This window comes from Micromys minutus (genome assembly GCF_963924665.1).
Source record: "Micromys minutus genome assembly, chromosome: 10".
In the NCBI taxonomy this organism is placed as follows: Eukaryota; Metazoa; Chordata; class Mammalia; order Rodentia; family Muridae; genus Micromys; species Micromys minutus.
In genome coordinates, this window is record NC_137979.1 from 37,691,781 (window position 1) to 37,712,169 (window position 20,389).

Below are 20,389 nucleotides of genomic sequence, written 5' to 3' on the forward strand. Positions count from 1 at the left end.
ATGAGGAGGAAACACAGAAGCATTCGAAGGAGGGAGCAGAGTTTGGTGATATATACCCTGGGGTACAAGGAGATGCGGTTGTAGACCTACAAGTCATTATTTTTGAGACCTCATGGAGACTGAAGAAAGTCCCTAAAGACTAGGAAAGGACAAATATGCCTGTCTTTGCAACAGAAGCAGGGAAAACACAGAATGTCTCTGGTAACTAAAGACCTTCAAATTACTGCTCTTTGGGAGTGGGGATGAGAGAGAACCATCAGACAATCAATTTGAAGCTAGCTAGGCAATCGAGAAGTCAGCATTTGTGAAGAGAAAGTAGAAACACTTCATTTCCAACAGCAACAAAACAGGGATCCACAGAGCAGGGTGAAGCCTCCGATGTAATCCATTTCACTAGATAACTGGGAAAAAGCAGGCTCTCAACCACATTGCCTAAAGCCAGATATCTGGGTTGAGTATTTGTGGATAATGAAGATGATATTGGAATAGTAGACACACTGGGTGACAGCACAGTAGGGACTGGTCCCAAGGGCCAGTATTTTCAGCTCATTTATTGACATTCTGGAGAAAGCAAATCAACAATGAGTGTATCAAATTTTTGGGTCCAAGATTTGGTGTGGTTTGGATTTTCTGGAAGAAAAGAAATAAAGCTATGAGTGACACAGTGCGTTGGAAAAATAAGCCTATCATAATTAGGGTTGAAATGTAATAAGAAAATGTGCTTGTAAAAACTCAACCCCAATGGTACAAATATAGGATGGGTAAAGGGTGTCGGAGAAAAACATGTCGGGGTCAGAACTGACCACAAGTCGAATGTGAGTTAGGAACATACTGTGGTTATGTAAAAACCATCACCACGTTGGGATGGAGTAACTCACTCTTTCATTCAAGCTTTAAAAAGGTTACTGAGCACTTACTATGTATTTTTGTGTCTTTACATAGTCATTTATCCTTTATTAGTCAGAATGTTTTTGGAGCCTGAGAAATGAATGGGAAGAGAGAGCCGTCTCATTCACATAATCTAACATACTAGAACGGCCTCTAAGACCAAACTGAATGCCCATCGCCTGATTTAACCTCTAACCTGAATCTTCAGCTTCTCCCTTTCACCACCACTGACCTTTTATGTCCTGTCTCTAGATAATGAATTGCCTTTTCCTCCCCAGCAATGTCCTGATTGATTGCTGCCTCCTCTGTTTGTCTGAGGGTGCTGAGAATGGAGCCCTAGGCTGGGCCATATGAAGGGAGCCCTCTACCACCGAACTTTGTCTTTGGCCTCCTCTTTATCCTGTGTTTCTAATAGGGTCTCGGAAACTTGCTTCGGCTTCCATTGAGTGCCCTAGACCCAGACATATCTTGAATTTGACATCCTCCTGCCTCAGCCAACTAGTTTGCACTACCATGTCTAGCTCTATTACAAAGCACCTACTTAACACGTCGGGGATTATGCGGGGCTGTTGGTGACACAGAGACGTATGCGACTTATATTTTCCTTTGTGGGGCTTACCTTTCAGTGTGAGGGAGAAAGCCATGAGCCAGTTTTTCTAATCAGCTTAATAAAGTCCATATGAAGATTGTGTTAGACCACGTGACCTCTAGGAGTCTGAAGCTTCTCTTCCAACTCCTGCATCCTTTCTTTGCCTGTATCCTCTCATTTAATCCCCCCTCTCCCTTCTCAGGCTCTTTTCTTTTTCTCCATCTGATAAACTTAGCTTCCCCTCATGGCTCAGCACAACACCACCTCTTCTGCCCTGCCTGATATTTCTAGGCAGAATTAATAGCTGCTTTGTGTGCGCTCCCATAGTACACGGTTTGTACTGCTATCAGACTGTGGTTTAATTCTGCCTTGTATTACCTTGATTTGTTTACAAGTCTGTCTCCCTGCCTTGACCGAACTCCTTGAGAGAAAGGGCCTTGATTTCCTCACTTGGTTTTCCTAGAGCCCCAAAAAGAGAGCCCTGCACCTCCTTGATTTGATGTTGCAAAAACATGTTTGTGAAAGGCAGACTTAGGTGAGGTCTGGGTCTTGCTGGTATGGGGTCTGAGAGTCCTCTGCCCAGCCTACCTTCTGTTCTCTTAAGAGCCTGCTAAAGGAACAATAGGCAGCTGCTTTTCCAGTAAGTACTGGACTTTTATTTTCCTGGGTTGGGCACAGAAGCCAATTGTGTAGGAGGGCAGGGGTCACAAAGGAGTGGCTATTGGTTGGTCACTGTGGGTTTAGGACTAATTAGAACAGAAAGTGTTTCAATTTTCTGAGTTGTTTACAGCTTTTAAACATAGAGAGATCTTACTCTACCTTCTGCATTCCCAACTTCTTTTTAAAGAGTGGAAAATGCTTCGACAGTGGAACCAAGTTCCTGTACCGCAGTGGGATGGGGCTGACTGGGGGCTGCCCCTTTCCGTGGAAGGGTGACTATAGATTAGTGTAGTCTCTATTATTTCTGTCATTTCTTCTTTTTAAGAGTTTTTTTCCTCTGGAGGCAGGTACCATTTATTTATTCATCTATTTATTTTATGTATATGAGCACACTGTAGCTGTTTTCAGACACACCAGAAGAGGGCATTGGATCCCATTACAGATGGTTGTGAGCCACCACGTGGTTGCTGGGGATTGAACTCAGGACCTCTGGAAGAGCAGTCTTAATCACTGAGCCATCTCTCCAGCCTACATCATTTTTCTTCTTCAAAAGTGAGGTGTAGCTCTTTCATCTTCATAATGCATTATATTCATCAGTGGTTAGCACATCAGCAAGGTTGTGCAAGTGTCAGTCCCATCTTTCAGACCTTTTTAACTACTTCGGAAGGAAGCCTCACATTTCTCACCCACTGCTCTCCCGCCTGCCCCCAGGAATTCTGTCTCATTGATCTCGCTGATTATAGATACAGCATATGATTGGATTCGCATAACCTGTGATGTTTGCTATCTGGATTCTTTGCTCAGTATGATGTAGAGGGCAAGGCTATATCCTGGATCATACATACCTGACTCACTTACATGGCTGAGTAACTCGCCAGGACATGGCTACACTCAGTTTTGTTCAGCCATTTAGTAGCTATTAGAGACTAGAGTTGTTTATATTCCTTTATGAGTATAAGTAGTGGTCATATCCACAGGGGCAAACACACTTGCTTTTTACTTCTATACTCACTAGTTATTTTCAACTGATAATTGAAATTCCATTTTTGATTAACATGTTAGATGCTTGTATAGGAAGGATGTGGGAGGAATGTACAGCTCAAACAGCAGAAAAGGCGGAAGAGGTAATATGTACTAGACATCTAGTGGTAACAGGTCATGCCTAAAGAGAGGAAGCAGATAGCAGAGGCAGGCAAGTTTCCTTAGGATGGCCTGTGAAGAAAGGAGATAGAGAGCCTCAGTCATGCCGTGGGATGGGGAGGGCTCCAGGATAGGCATGGGGTGTGACTCCTCGGTCCTCTTTTTTTTATTTTTGAGTAATGTGACATCAGCACATCATTTCCTTAAAATGCGTATGTTCATATGTGGTCTGGACATGATCAATTAACCTCCCTGGCTTTTTGTGACAATCCAGTGGTAACATAGTTATGGCAGTGTTGAATATACTGTACACATGTATGAAATTAATGTTCTTAGACAGTGGCACACTCAAGGTATCCAGTCCCTGGAGTGACCTCCGAAGGTCCTAGAGTAAGCACCATCCCAGAACAGCCATCTTGTTGGGAAATACCCTTACTGCCAATCATTTTACTCTCCAGGACTCTAATTTGTCCATAACAACTTCTTTTTCTTTCCAAGAAAATGGGGGAGGTGGGGCAAAAGGTTCTTTTCCACATCCATGAGAGTGGTTAATTTGGAAAGCCTAGAACTTGAGTAGGTTGGGAGTTTGAGGAGTTGGATGTTGGAGTTTCTGAGGATCCCCAGGAATTAATAGAGTATTTGTAAGATAAGATTTTGTTGAAGCCTTTACCAGTTTCGAACATCCAGCTGTGAATCATGTAGTCCTCATACAGCGGGTCTTACCTGTTATAAAAATGTAGGTGAGCTGACAAAATGCCTCAAGGGATGACCAGCCAGTAGCAGAGGTCTCCCCAGGATGATGGAAGAAGTTAGATTAGAAGTGATCTGAGGGGGCAGGAGAGATGGCTCAGTGGTTAAGAGCACTGACTGCTCTTCCAGAGGTCCTGAGTTCAAATCCCAGCAACCACATGGTGGCTCACAACCATCTGCTATGAGATCTGCTGCTTACACTGAGTACTCATATAGATAAAATAAATAAATAGAATCATAAAAAAAAAGAAGTGATCTGAGGGGAGCGTAGTATTGGTTGGATTTTCATAAGTGGAAAAGTAATAAAGATTGTGAATGTTTACTGTGTTGATTACTCTCTTGATGCTTATATGCCATTTCAGGGCATCTTTTTCAGAACACTGTGAGGTAGGGTTGTTTGTTTGTTTGTTTTGTGAGGAAGAGGAGACAAAGAACTGAAGAGTAACTCTCTCTGGCAATATAGTTGAAGGGATGGAATAGAAATATCACCCATGCACCCCAGTTTCAAAGGGATACCCCAGAGCGTGTTGTGACATGCCAGGAAGAAACCAAGACGTCCACTGGCATGCCTTACATCCTTCAATTCTTTGAGAGAAGAATCTGGCTTGTCACTGCAATGTACTCAGCCATCTTTGTGTCACTAAGGTCTAGCTCAGCCTTCTTGTTGAGTTGGTGGAGCCAATTCCCAATAGGATTATGTCTCCAGGCTACAGTGTTTGGCCACCAACCCTAAGAGTCTTACTGTCCATTTCCCATCCAGCATAAGACCTGCCTGGGAAGTGGGAGAGAAAGGGGGAGGGGAGGGAAAGGGGGAGGTGGTAGGAATGACATCAAGCAGGAATGCGCCAGTCAGCAGGGGGTGAATTTTCCACTTGGATCTGTGTGGAAACCTGATCCCGCCTCTATTTTTGGTCTCCTTCTCTAACAACCTTTCACCAGATTGGAATTTTTCTGCACCTGTAACACATTTTTAATGTAATAAGTCTAGGAGAAACCAGGTATTATATCATGCTGGGGCCTGTGTTTCTAGAAGTAAAGGTAGCCCAGACCCCAGTTTATCCCTATAGGGGATTAGTGTATTAGTCACCCTGTAAAAACTAAATTTATTATGATTTCTTAAACGTTTCTTTTAGCACTTGCTTATAAAAGGTGAAGAGAGGAGCCAGGAGTGTGTCTGTACTCCCTGCCCCCATCCTCTACACACACACACACACACACACACACACACACACACACACACACACACAGAGCTTGTCAATTTCCTATGAACCCAGTTTTCACAAGATCAAATCCACAGCCTCTGGCTTTGACCACTCAGATTACCTGTGCTGTGTTGGATTTTGTCTTGGTTTGGGCCAGGCCAAGTAGTAACCAGGCTCATCCTTGCATTAGATGCTCCTTGAGAGTGAAAGTAAGTAAGCTATTTAAGGCGAACATGGGTAGCTGTGTGACCGAGGTTGGGATCTGTCTGGGTGGAACAGGGCTCTTTCTTCCCTGTTAATTTGAACGGACTAGTTCGTGATATCCATCCACGGTTGCTCTGGGTAGATGTTTTCTAACTAATTGGTGCACTTCATTCAACCAGTGGATTTTTTTTTAAAACTATGAAAAAATAAAAATAAAGCAGTGGGAAGTCCATGTCACACATGAATGTGAGCCACTGGGGGAGCCAGGCCTGTGGCTAGTGCTGCAGGTTCACATATGAGGTGCTCCAGCTCGAATTTTGATCGTTATTAGGTGCTCTTCTCTTCCACCCCTCACTAAAACCCCAAGTAACTATTTATCCCCAAGTCTCTCACTCATCCCACAGGATGTGACTGACAGCTGAGAGAAGGCTTCCTTTGCAACAACGCTATTGTGTCTAGGACCACATTCTGTGGCTTGCAGCACCCAAGGCTAACACAGTTTCTGGTCCTTTCAGACAAAGGTAATGGATGGGCAGGTAAAGATGCTCACCTCCAAGCATGACCACCTGAGCCGGATCCTGAGACCACAAGGTAGAAAGAGAGAGCTAATCCTGGCAAGTTGTCCTTTGACCTCTGAGTGTGCACTGTAGCATACCCCCCCCCCCCATAAAGAAATGCTACAAAGAACATAAACTTTTCAATGCTAACTGCTGCAGTGCTGGGGGCCTTGGGAAAGGACTTGTGCAAGTGAAGACTATTGGGGACAAAGTTTTGTTAGCCGCAGTCAGTTGACCTCTGCGTGCCATCCTGTGTCCCTTAACCTCTTTGATCCTTAAGTGTCTTATTCCTAAAATGGAGTTAATTGTGCCTTGCTGTTGTAAGAGGGTAGTATGAAGAACAAGCAAGAGTAAATATGGATGTGTGTGATTTTTGTACTGTTACAGTCCACTCTGGCACCGAGTTCATGTTTGCAACATTCTCTGCAGACTCCCTGCTTGCTTCCCCCAGTTCTTCTCATGGGTTCACCAGTGTTAAGGTTTGTATCTTAATTGTACCTCACGAGTTGCATGTTTTGATTGCTTATTCCTCTGGCTTATAGAATCCTGGAGGGCTATGGGATCTTCTGGAGATAAGACAGGTGGGAGTAGCTCACCACCAGGGGAGGGTCCTTGGAGGTTATTAGCCTCACCCAAATCCTAGTTTCAGTCACTCAGGGCTTCCTGATCCACCATGGCTAAACTACTTTGCTGTGCATTAGTTGTGATGGAATGTAACAATCTGAAACTGCTAATCAAAGTACACTTCTTCCCCATTATGCTGTTTCTCTGGGTGGTAATTTGGTCACTGTAATGTGAAAGTAACTCATGTAACTGTTATGATATTTTCAGAGTGACCACCTTTACGATAGTTTGACCCAGTTCTATATGTAGACAAAGATCAATGAAAGTGAGCCCTAGCATCATTCCTATGTATGGAATCTGAACAGTGACTCACTGCAGGGCTCTACAGCATCACCATTGATGTGAATGGCTCTTGGGATATATTGCATTGGAGATGCCATAAATGTATCAGAATCACAAATATCAGAAAATTGGGAAAAAAATCCTACATACCTGGATGGTTATTAGTAAAATATCTAAGGCTGTTGGCTCTTCGGGTGTTGACAGAGACTTCCTCTGGCTTTGCAGTTTTGAGATCTGCATCCATTTGCCATTAAAAAAGGAATAAAGCATCTCCACTTCTCTGATGGTAACTATGAGGATGTTGCCATGGCGATCTTTAATAGGTTCATAGTAGAGTCTTCCCAAGTTGTGCGTTCCAAGCAAATTCTACAAAGCAACAGATTACTGTAGCTCAGTTGATTTCATAAAACAGAGCAACAAGATCACAACAAAAGACATGGGACAACTGAATTTCTAAGGAGCTGTTTGCTTTTCTTTCTTTCTTTCTTTCTTTCTTTCTTTCTTTCTTTCTTTTTTTCTTTCTTTCTTTCTTTCTTTTTTTCCCCCCAGACTTAGACCTAGCGTAGGTGGGACTGCAGAAATGTGCTTAAGAGAAAGCTCAAAGAAAAGTCTTCACTGTGAGCCTGCAAAGATTATAGCAAGAGGCACCGACGGTGTATTTTCTTAAGCAAATTCAATATCTGTAAATAACTTCTGCCCACATAGGCACAGGAGCACATAAACCTCAGTGACCAGCACTTGAAGAGAATCCCAGATGTTTTAAAAGAAAAATGTCTGATATTTCAAGTATGCCTCTTGTGGAGTTTTCAGGAGATCTCCAGTAAGCAAGTATGAGGCAGGTTGTTTGAAGTGAAGAGGTGAACTGATAATGGGGCACATTGTACAGAGGTCCCCAGATGTCTGGGTAGTACCTGTCAAGTTCTTTAGTCAGGACTAACCTGGTTCGACTTACTTGCATCTCAGGGAGTTCTGCCTACTGAAATGGTTGTTGAAATTGCTTATAAACTCTGTCAATAGAGCAGACAACGCTTTTAGAAGAATAGGAAGAGAAAGACGCAGCACAGCTTATGAAGGAGCTGAGGCATGGGTTATTGAAATAAACAGGAACTGTAGAAGTATAAAGGGGGTGAGGAGCTCTAGACAGAGAGGGCTAGGTGATTAGGATTAAATCCCATATAAGCAACTGCTGGTGTACGTGTGTGTGTGTGTGTGTGTGTTGTCTGTGTGTGTCTATGTGTCTGTATGTATGTTGTCTGTGTGTGGTGTAAACTCACACAAATGATGATGTAGAGCCAGCGTAGAACTGGAATTTATAAAAAATGACAGGTTGAGCTACAGATAGATGAGGCAGTTGGTAAATTTTCAAATCTCATACCATGGAGTGCTCCCACATACATACGGTCTGTGTCTTAAGCCTTTTATTTTTCCTCACAGAGACCAGACACAGAATAAGCAAAGAGTTTCATAAATAATTACTTGACAAAATACATTTGATAAGATTAAATTTTAAGTGGCCAAATCATTCAGATTTTTCTTTTCTAACAAGTTACTTATAAATCACACACACACACACACACACACACACACACACACACACCCCTTTGGCAAGATCTTTAATCTACATCTCTGTCACATTGTAGTTCTATATATACATGTTTTTATATGAGCCGTGTTGTATTGTAGAATTGCAATACCAAAACAAACAAAAGGACCAGGAATGGGGTGGCTGATTTGTTACAAGTGACAGTCTCTGTAGTGTAGTCAGTTCTGAGTTATCTTGGGTATAACAATAGCCTTCAAGGTTCCTGAATATTTAACAGTTTGTCTTCCCAGCCAGTAATGAGTTGGTTTAGTCACTATTAGGATTTTACTCCTACAGATGCTGAGTTTCCAGGGTGCTTGACATTCATTAGATGTCACACTATTTACTCTCTCTGCTCCCAAGCTTCACTATCTTAAATTAAAGGTCCTCACAGCTTATCTGTTGTCATTGGAATCCTCTCTAAGTCTCCAACTATATTTTCTAGGTCCTGCCCAGTCGTTCACTCTCTGGGAAGATATTTCCAACTCTGTTATGGTTTGTAAATGGAATATCCCTCACAGGCTCACTGAGAGGGGATTGGATCATAAGGTCTCCAATATAATCAGTGGATTCTGCCATTGATAGATTCATAATTTGATGGCATTATTGAAGGGAACAAAAACTAGAAAACAAGCCCTGATGTGGAAGTAGGTCCCTGAAAGTGTGCCTTTGAAGGGTTTCTGGTGTCTCTGGCTCCTCATGTATTTCATGCTTTCTGGTCACTCTCAGGTCAGAAGTGCCCTCTGCACATGCGCATAGCCATAATATTCTGTCTTGCCTCAGAAGAGCCAAACTGGTTGGAGACCTCTGATACTGTGAGGCATAATAATGTCCTTTCCTTCTTTAAATTGTTACTTTCTGCTGTGTCAGAGCGGTGTAAAAGCTCTTCAATCTTATCTTGGGCGGAATTCGCCATCCTCTCTTTTCTTTCCTACAGTCTGTCTTGGGTACAACTTTCTTAGCATGTGTCTGGCTGCACTGCGTATAAATAAAGTGCCTGTCCAGAGACATGGCTATTTCCTTTCCATGCCTCTGGGTCCTTTGCACAGTGCACAGGAAGAACTCAGTAATAGTTGACTTTCTCATTTTCCTTAACACATAGCACATAATTCACGATGGACTAACACTGATGTGACCATTTGCATAAATTTATGAATAAGGTATATTATGATTACTTATGTCATGTTTGGAAAAGTCTTCCTTCCTCTTCCTCCTTTCAAGAAAGTTAGCATGAGGAATGGAAAAATGATGGTTTGGAAGCTGAAAGGGCATCTGAGGGCACTTTAGGTGTGGGGTTAACTTGAAGCCGAGATATTTTTTTTAAGATTTAATCTTTATTATTTTTAATTGCATACATGTGTCTGCGTGAGGGTGTATACACATGAACGCAGTGCCCACGAAAGGCAGAGGCAATGCGTTCACCTGCGCCTGGAGTTGCAGGTGGCTATGGGTCACCCGATGTGGGCTAGGGAAACAAGGTCTCTGCAAGAGCAGTAAGTGCTCCTCAGCAGTGATCCACATCGCCAGTCTGAGAGGAGCATTTAAAATGCAGAGAGCAGAGATGAGATTCAGAGTATGTGGGGAGGAGTGAGCTCTTTAGTTGGGAGGACGAAGCTGGATGAACTGTAGGAACAAGTGAGAAAATAGAGGTGAGCGTCTGGGAAGCTTCTGAAGATTTGGCGGTGTGTGGAAACCCTTTCCATCGTTTGGAGAATTAGTGAGATGGTCACCTGCTAGCAGGATGGAGAGTGCGGGGGATGGGAAGGAAGGCAGAGGAATGAAGAAGTTATTTTGAATAGTCCTTTATAGCATGAGAAGACTGGTTACTACAGAAACACAGTGGGACCACGAGATAGCATCCCAGGTGAGAATGGTAGCTGTGTGCATAGTACAAAACCAGCCAGTCTTCTTTATGCATATGATCTGTTTCTTTCAGGAATCCATGAGAAACTACTTTAGTGGAGACATGTTGGACATATTTAGGCATTTTTTTTTCCAAGAGAAAAATCTAGAATAGTTTCAAGAAGTGATTGTGATGTACTAGGACTCTTGGTTTGGTAAAGAGGGAAATAGTCCAAAAGATGGTAGGGTCAGAAGTTTGGAATGGGGAGTGAGGAAGCCCAAGAGTTTTCTGATGAGGGTTCAGGGTCATACTGGTTATTATGGTGTCCATCAGAATCTTACTATAGTAGCTCGCAATAGCCTGTTCTCCTCAAGGTGCTGATAGCATATGGAAGTCTTCAAGGAAGACTCCAAGAAACACACCACAAAGACTTTTGCTTAAAATTCTAAGGTGGGTCAGTTTCTGTTCAGGCCTATCCCAGATGTACTGTGGGCTGGTGAAGGTGCTGATCCTGGTGGAAATGTTCTTTATCTTAAAGCACAGTCTTTGGAAGATGGCACAGTCTAACTGAGTGGGTGGGACCAGTTAATGATGAAAGGAGGGCCTCCAAATTTAGCCCCAACACCATAGCCCAGTTCCAAGAACTTCTCTTTATGTTGTTGGAGGAGTTTCTCAATCAAGAGTGAGTTGCAATGAAGAATACTATAAAAATCTGTAAAGCCACTGAAGACACAAGACAGTTAAGGTCTTTCCTAGCAACCTGGTAAATGTTATGAAGTTCAGGGTGAATTGTTATTATTGCATGGATTTGAAAGGAGAAATTATCGTAAGTGGGTGAGGAGCTAAAGGAGTTTTTAGAAACTCTTTCATACCATGGTTGGTGTGGGCCTGCTAGCCAAATATAGCTTACTCTCCTGTTATGCAAATCTCCAGAGATGATAAGAGACAACTTTGTACATAGATTCACATCACTGACAGAGGCTCAAGGTTCTCTTAAGACCCTCAACTTCATACACATGCACAGGCTTTTCAGAAACAGCACATCAGGAAGCTGCCCTAACCCCCTGCTGCTCTCTGATCCCTTCCAAATGCTCCTACAAAACATCACTGGTTCTTCAGTGATCCCCTCACACTCCCCTTGTTCTACAGGCACTGGAAATGCACCCTTGAAGAAGAACTGATTTGGCCGATAAACATCAAAATGGAGAATTCTGATCTCCTCACTCTTTGTTAAGGATTCCATACCAAAGTCCACCATGAGTAGGCACATAGCTCAACTTGTCCAAGAAGACTTCCTGTGGCCAGGGATCTGAAAAAAAAAAAAAGAGGGACCCCACACCCCCTTCTTCTTTTCAGGTAGGATCAGTGTCTGAGCACTTCCGGCTTGAAGACATTTTCCAGAGCTTAAGCCTGGACCCCCACCTGTAGCTGGGCTGTGGCAGCAAGCATCTTCTGCCGAGTCTGCAGCACTGTGGATGAGGACATAGAGACGGGCATGCTTTGCCTTAGCCACCTGATGTCTTCCCACATACAAGACAGCTGCAAAAGAAGTCACAAGGTCAGATCATCGTCCCAGCCAGCAAATGATTTAGGTTGTGGCATCAAAGCAAAGAGGGGGTGGGTGGAGAGAAGGAAACCTGACCCCCCCTGATATTTGTTCTCCACTCCATTTTCAGATACACACGAAACAACTTTTTGATCTCCGTCCAATTGGAAAAAGATCTGAATGCTAATGAAACAGTCAGATCTACATTTTAGTCTCTGCCAAATGATCCCATAACTCTGAACAGTGGAGACACAATCTGACAGGATGCACGCTTCTTTTGCTTTGAAAATGCAATGGAGACACTGCTTTGGCCTTTAAAAGAAAATGGCATGGGGGCATACTGGGACTCTAAGGGCTCTTTGAGATAATTTACTCCCATCCCCAAACTTTGATCATGGGAAACCCCTCAACTAAAGTTTCAGAGATTTATGTGCATTAACCCTGGTGCAAAATAAGAAAAGGCAAATGAAATGAGAACTCAGTGTACCTTCATGAACCATAGGAAATCTTGTGTAACAGAACTGGTGTGAGAGTCATCTATTTCAACAATTGGTATTTGGTCTTCATTGGTGACTAACATATTGTCTTTGTAATAAAATATGACGGCTATGTAGAGTCCTCTGCAAAGAGAAAGAAAAAGAAAGTCTTCAACTGTTTGCTTTTACTAAACTTGAGTCTTAGGAAGTTATCTATAGCTGCATATCTACATATATGTGTGTATGTAATTAATTCTATTATCATATATCCATATATAGTTAAAAAAATATATATAATTAGTTAGTTTTCAACATGTTGCAAGCTGAATTGAAAATAAACCTAGAAACATTTTTGCTGTGTACCACAAATTTACTGGTTAGAACTTAGAGATTGGTATCTTGTCCAAATTCTCAGGAGAATTTATTTAATAAAAATACAAAATTTCCACTTGGTTTCCACTTAGACCTCCAGCTAGTCTATCCCAAGCCGTTAAGACTTCCTAGTCGGAGTGTTTAGGACCCACCGTTTTAAGGTCTTCACAAACTTGTTTGAGGAATGGAATAGGTGCTTCAGGCTCCTTGACACTGACTGCTTGCGGCCTGTTGTCTGCAGCTTTGAGCTTTCTGGAACATAGAAAGAAGATGCGGTACAATTTCTATCTGATAGATCAACATTCCTGCTTTGTCTCCTCCTGGCCTTCCCTTGTCCCTGTGGTCTCACTTACAAATGTCATACAGGAGTCCAGATCACTGAGATACCAGTTGCTATGGCCTGAATTGGAAATGACCCTAATAGGCTCATATTTTGAATTTTGGTCTCCATCCAGTGGAGTTGTTTAGGGGAGGGGGTGTGTTGGTGGTTTGTAGGCTTTGGGAGGCAAGGCCTGGCTGGTGGAGGTAGGTTACTGGGGCAGGTCTTTGGAGAAGTTATTGTCCATTCTGCATCCTTGAATTTCTATTCCCCAAAGAGTAAATGCAATAGCTGCTATGCACCCCGCCTCCATGATACAAGCTTGTCACCATGCCCTCCCCAGCAATGTTGTGAAACCATAAAACAAACTCATTTCTTTAATCATTTTCTGCCTGGTCCTTTATCAAAGCTGTGTAAAAGTCACTAATATTCCACGAGCAGTTCTTCACAAATGTGTGAGCAATATTTATAACCAAGGGAAACCACTTAAGGTCTTTTGTTTATACTCTCAGGGTAAGTGCTTTATTATTGAGTAAGAGGAAAAAAGAGGGAATCAACTTCTTTTCCTCTCCAACCTCCACTAGCTGGCTCTCTAATAGTCAACCACTTCTCAGTCCTTCCAAAGTTTGCCTTGTTAGTTTATATATCCAATGAGATCTTTTCCTTATAGGATTAATATGAGCACAGTACAGAAGATCTGGAGAGTAGGAAGAAGAAAGAGGAGGAGCAAATTTACCCAACTCACCCCATCACTTTATATAACTACAGTTAGCATTCCAGGGTAGTCATTTCTAGTATGTAGGTTACTTATGAGAATATCACAAGGCCCTGGAGAGACCAGCTTCAACTGACATGTCTACATCACAGCTCCTGCTCAGGGAACATTATTGAAGGTGGGGCAGAAAGACTGTAGGAGCCAGAACATGAGGATGTCTGCTCTGAAAGTCTTAGAAATGGCTACATAGACAAAACAACTGATAACAACACCAATGAACACGTTAACATGGGAAGGGGGGAATGTCTTGAGGTCCCATCCCTAGAGAAAGATCTACAGGAAACACTGAGACCCCTGGTGGACCACTGAAAAGTAACCTGGCTCACCCCAAATGCTCCATGGCTGCCAAAGGGGAAAGGGGCACATATGCGGATAAGACCAGGAGTTTCTGAAATCTGCTTAAAAGTCGGTCTTCTACATCTCCTCTAGCTAGACAAAAAAAAAAAAAAAAAAAAAAAAAAAAAAAAAAAAAAAAAAAATGCTTTCCTACTCTAGGTCAAAGTTAGCAGCTTATTCTCTGGGAAGGAAACAAAGATCAATGGGCTACAAAAGCAATGCCTCTGAAGTAGGAGACAGGGAAACCTCAGCGACAATAGGGATGACGGTGGAGATGCTACTAGGTAGGAAAACTGGGAAATTAAGGCCAAGTTTTCATAAATCACATTTACCCATTCTGTCCTCAGAACACACACACTGAACGTTATACTCTCTCAGCAGGACCCCAGAAGAAACGTCTCTGGAGAATTTCACAGGGATCACCCCAACAGATTATGTTATTGATGATTTCCCAATGAAAGCCTCACACCAGTTCACCTGACAGTGAAGCCTATGAATAAAGCTCCTTGTTCATGTCCCTGGTGGCTATTGATTGCTCATCTTTTGAATCTGAGCAAATGCTGAAGGCTCTTTAGGCAGTTCAGAAATAAACCCACCAGAAAACATAAAGCCCCAAACGTGGAACTAGAACCAGTCTAAAGGGAGACCGACGTGGGGACTTCTAGTTTCCTTGGAAAGTTGGTTCTGTCAACTAATGCTTTGCTGGGGCACACAGGTGGAAGGATGTCTTCCTAAAGCAGACACTGGACAGAATGTTTTCCTGAAGCAGACACAGTTGAAAGGATGTTTTGCTGGAGCAGACACAGGAAAGAATGCTTTCCTGAAGCTGATACAGGAGAAAGGATGTTTTAATATAGCAAACACGTGAAAGGACCCTGGATGAAGGAGTATAAATACGACCCCACAGACAGGGAGACGAGCACTGAGCCTTGGTTTGGTTTGCTCTGTCTTACTATTCTTTGCTAATGACAAGAATGTATTGGTTCGCCTTATATAGCATTGTTGAACTCAACTTGTGGTCACACCACCATTGAAAGAAACTCACCAAAAAACTGCTTGTGAGGTTCCTGAGGCAGCTTCTGCAGCCTTGCCTCAGGCTGGTTGGCAAGCCCGGTAGTTTCTTCAGGATTGAACTACAGCTGCTGGTTTGTGACTGGTGTCTGCTTGCTGAAAGGACTGGACTGTAGCAGCCAGTTTGTGTGTGGCACCTGCCTGCCTAGAGGACTGGTCTACAGCGCCTACGTTGTATTTGGTGTTTGCTATGGGACTGAACTACTCAGGAATGTAAAGTTCACCTCCAAAGAACTATTGCTGAACAAGTCCACTTCCCCCATATTCTAATGACTTTTTTCTTCCTCTACCTCTGCTGGGCTAGATGAGAAGTTGAACCTTTATTAAAAGTTGGTTGTAAAAAAATGTATACCTACAGATGACTGTATTGAGAAAAATAGAACATGGAAGAAAGTAGATCTTGCCAGTAACATTCTCAGAGACGAGATGCCGAACTCAGATAGCAGCAGGGATTATTAATTTTTTAATAGTAGAACGAAAGTGCACTGGGAATTTAAAATGTTATCAGCAAGAAAAATTTTATCAGCAATTTAAAAATCTAGCAGAAGGCTTGGAAAAGGCAAGTGATAAATTTCTTGAGGAAGTGGAGCAAAGTAGCGTCAGGACAGAAAGTTGAGGGGACCGTCAAGGGAAATTTGGAGAAACTGGGTTAGGCATGGTGCGTACACAAGCTGAAATCCCATCACTGAAGAGGTAGAGGCAGGAGGATCACTGTGAGTTTAAGGCCAGCCTGATCTGCATAGTGAGTTTCCAAGTCAACCAGGGATACATGCTGAGACCTTACCTTAAAAACAAACAAAGACTGAAGGTGGTGAAAGAACACAGGGGTACTAGGTTAAGAGATTTCAGCCTCTAACTGGAGTCCCAGTGGGAAAGAAGAGGAGAGGGGCAGTGCTGGGAGAAATAACATAAGAAATGAAGTTCCATGATGGGAGGCATAGCCTTCCATATAAAAAGGGCTTAGCAGGCCTTGGGAATGACTGACCAGGGCTCAGGGAGGAGTACAGAGGTGTTTCTATTGCCTTGGTACTGGACCAGCTCTCAGTACTACAGTGGACTCGCCCCCTCATGCTTAGTGCTAGGATGTGCCAGTCAATCGCTGTGGATGGAGTGTGGTGTGGTTTTCCCCTTGCTAGAACAGTGACTGAAAGTGAGCTGGAGTCTGTGAGGGCTTCACTGTACTGGGCAGATGGAATCCACCGCCTCTTGGCAACAGTGCAGGTTAAACTGCCTGACTTTCTGATGAAGAAGCTGTGATCAGGGCTAAGCTAAATGCTCTTCCTCAAACACTAAACGGTAGAACTTTCTTTTCTTTTTGCCAAGTTTATAAAGGTTTATGTCCCCAGTAAACGACACTATCTCTATGTAATTGAATATTCAAAACAACGGCTTCATAGCTCCTCATGAGCAATCTTCACACAGTCTCGGCTTATCCTTTGAAACTCAGAGTTATGTTGAAGCATCTTAGAAGCATTAACTTTTTGTCTGTGAGGTCATTTGTTTTATCCTGATGGGTCAAAGGTCAACCCTTCCCAACGTTTACACCGCAGCATACTAATTCCAAGGCAAAGATGATCTATTGGTGGAGAATCTGGTGAAGGCTCGGTTAATCAGATTTGCCAGGCTCTTTGAGGTAGTTCTTTAATATTCTGATTTCTAGCTTACATTTCCACAAGAGCGATGAAGAATTTGGTGTCTCTTAATCTTACCCGACCTGAGCTCTTGAGTTGAGCTTCTCACGTTGTCTGTGTTACTTCACTGCCCCTTTTGGGGAAGGTCTACTTCATTCCTCAGCTACGTCACTCCTAACATGTATGGAGCTATGGTTGGGAAAGGGGTGTGTCATGCATAATAAGAGTTGAATGGAAACTATTGAAATAACTGGGCTGTCCAGGAAATCATTTCTCGGTTACTGGGCAACGATAGTAGAGTACTGGGGAGGGCATCTGCATCCTTAGTAATATGCAAATCAAAAATCAACCCTCCTGCTCTCAGGCACTTTCAGCTCCCTTCCTAATACCAGACACAAAACGGCTATGGATTGCAAAGAACACCTGTCCCATTGTTAGATTACCATGCGCTCAGACAGGGGCCAGGGGAGCAAGGGAAAGGCAGAAAAGAGAGGAACTCAGGTGACACACAACTTGATTAAATGAGCCCGGGAACCCAGCAATGAATGGAGCTTGGTCAGTGTAGAATGTCGCAGGTCTCCTTTTGAGGGGTTGGGAGGTGTGTGTGTGTGTGTGTGTGTGTGTGTGAAATCTTCCCAGAGACCCAGGAATGCTAAATCCACTTGGGGTTTCTTCTCCAGCTGCTCCCAGACATGTTTACATCTTCCAATAAGCTACTCATTAGAAAAACACCATTTTCTTGCAAACACTTGTCCTCATCTCCAGCTAGAGCCAATGTTTCTGAAGGGCCCTGTTGTCAAAGCTATACAGTAATTGGGAAACTTTTTGCTAACGCTAAGTATGATTTATGCCTCATCTAAAGAGCAAGCACAGCATCTTAGCTTGAGCCATGGGTGTTTTACCCAGCTGGCTCGGCAGTGCCCTGAATCCAGGGAGCACTGAGTAGCTGGAGATCTGATGGGAGCATGGAAAATGAAAACTTTATGGAGGCTTTAATTCTCCAAATAAAACTAAGTGCCTCTTCCACGAATCATTACACAGATCAGAAACCTGACCCTGTCCCATCTGAACAGCCCAAGCAACAGAGAAGCTTTTAAAAGCATCTCACAGAGTCTCTGGGTAAAGTGGGGCTAAAATGGATAGGAGGTGAGCTTACTCCCGTCCAAACCCTGGAATGGAGAAAGACTTAAGTTCAAGGTGGGATGAAAGTTCAGGGGGATAAAAATGAGGCACTGCAGGATAGCCGGACAGGGCACCATGACTCCGAGGCCACAGCTTGGCAGTATGACCTTGGGCACATCAACTTAGCCTGCTTTGCAATGGCCAAAGTGGGGATGAAACTTTGCATGGTGGATGGGAAGCAATTTTAGCAGTTGATGTGAAGGCTTACTTAGCTTGTCATTGTTGGAGCTCCCTTTAAGATGCTTTGGGGGGGGGGGTGAAAAGTTTGTCTCATAAGGTCCATGGAGGAGTCTTGTGGAGGGCCAATTCAGAGAGAAGACAACAGTAGCAGAAGCTTTTTTTTTCCTTGTGCTTATTTTCAAACTTTTTTTGCGTGTAGAGGAGGAGAGAGGAAGGGGAGGGAAGGAGAGGGAAGGCTCCATGGAACGGTTAAAGCAAGATAGTGCTGTAAAGTGATTCCAGATGTACAAATATTAATATCTCCTTTCCCCCCGATGAATGAGAAGGTATGACCTAGCTAGGAAACTGCTAAAATTACCGGCGCCACCGAGACCTCAGCCGATGGCCCAGCACAGATTTTATCCTTACCGCGGCAGCTGTAATGCTTATGAAGGGCTCGGACCTGCTGCAGTAGGCTCTCCAGAACCTCGCTCTGTCCCTTGTGTCTGGGTTCCCTGTCGTCATAGTCTTTCCAGTCTATTGAACAAAAGAAACAAACAGAGGGACATTTGAAAGCCAAGCCAGCCTCTGCCCTGCCTCGCCCGAGGTGCCGGGGTTTTGTGTTCACTGCCCACAGGCTCTGTGGATGAGCACCCAGCACACGCAGAACTGGCAGGCAATACCTCCGGTTTGGGAGCTGCCATTGTTCAGAGCCCTGTGCAAAACAGTAATTGTGGTTGGCTTCTTGTGTTGGGCAGTTTGGGGGCAGGAGAAAATGATACTTGAGAGCCAAAAGAAATAGGGAATTTGGAAGTCCAATATCTCCTCTCCTAGCCCTCCCTCCCCTTCTTAGCATTCCCTGTCCTGATCAGCATCCCTGTTACCTCTTTACTCAGCACCCCAAATTTCAACAGGATTTTCACAGTAGGGAAGACGGATGGGAATGTGCAGACTAGATGAAATCCACAGTCCCAATGCTTTTATTGTAGGTTTCACACTTTTGGCCAAATTGACATTTCTTTCCAAGGAAAGAGCCCATGTCAGATGCCAAGAAATGGAAATCTACATTTTGCTCTAATGAATGTCTGCTTTGGTTAGCTGGCACAGCCGCCCCTGCACATACTCTGAGCCACCACCACCCTGTCTGCGAAGGCTCTAAATATACAGTATTAGCTTACATGGCAAATTTAAATTGCAGTCCCCACTGAGATTTTCTCCTCCTATTTTCATTCCATTTGGCTATAATGATATCAAGAGTAATAACTCATATGGGACTAATGTCAAGATTGCAATTCCGTTGTCTGCAGCTCTTGGGTTCTCCCCAGCATGGTCAGTCACTTCTCTGTCCATCCCTGCTCCTATTTTACCTATTCCACCTCCTGTGATTTTTCCTTTCTGAACATTTCAAAAGCAACAGCTTCAAGTACATCACTGTGAAGGCTGGTCACTCCACCTCAGAGAAGCCAGTCTGCCTCCAATTTTTTCCCTGACAGAACTGTTTCAAAGTACAGAGTCTTCTGAGTTCAGACACTCAAGTACTTCACAGCAGCTAGGTCCAAGCATCTCACAATGGTCCATGCAAGACCTCAGAATATGTGTACATTTAGGAGGGACATCACTGGTAGCCAGTTAAGCCAAGAAGAGGGTTCAAATTAGACCAGGCAGCATAAGGTAAAGTTAGGTCGTGGGGTCCACTAAAGTCCAATGTGAGCATTGGCTTTCTGTTCCCAGCTCGCTGAAGGCCAGCCCTTTCTATCGACAGGGCCCTCACTCCCTAATTTGAAAAATGAGGATGGTGTCTGTCTCATGAGAGGTTTATGAGGACGAAATGAGATCTATATTAGGGATCTGGCGCAATGCCTGTCCCATGACAGACATTCTGTAAATAAGGCTTGAAGGCCATTCAGTAGGGAAACACCAGTTTTTATCCCAGCTGATGATTATCTAGGGAGAAAAGGGGCCTCGTAGATCTTCAAGTCCCTGTGCCTTCCTATTCTCTCCTATGTATAGCTCTTCATTTGAGCTCAAGGAAGATGAAACTGAAACATCTCTTCCCCTTTCCAGCCCTGTCTGTGAGCTCGATGGCCCCACCAGAACTGTGGTGTGGTCTAGTGACCTTGTCTGTAGTGTTCATGGTCACTTCACTGTGCACATTTATATTTTCTTTTGGGCAATGGAGTTAGATCTTAGTTGGAGTTTGT

General features: G+C 43.5%; 1 protein-coding gene across 1 annotated transcript in view; it reads right to left on the reverse strand.

Moving 5' to 3' along the window:
* The window catches only part of ANKFN1 (ankyrin repeat and fibronectin type III domain containing 1), a gene marked incomplete at its 3' end in the record, with an annotated part of 376,329 nt that overhangs the window by 36,316 nt on the left and 319,624 nt on the right, over nt 1–20,389 (reverse strand). The window contains exons 10-14 of the mRNA XM_080922815.1: nt 18,618–18,725; nt 12,868–12,967; nt 12,355–12,487; nt 11,744–11,860; nt 7,047–7,262 (exon numbers count right to left, since the gene is read on the reverse strand). Coding sequence (XP_080778941.1) covers nt 7,047–7,262; nt 11,744–11,860; nt 12,355–12,487; nt 12,868–12,967; nt 18,618–18,725 — 674 coding nt within the window. The remainder of the gene's footprint in view (nt 1–7,046; nt 7,263–11,743; nt 11,861–12,354; nt 12,488–12,867; nt 12,968–18,617; nt 18,726–20,389) is intronic.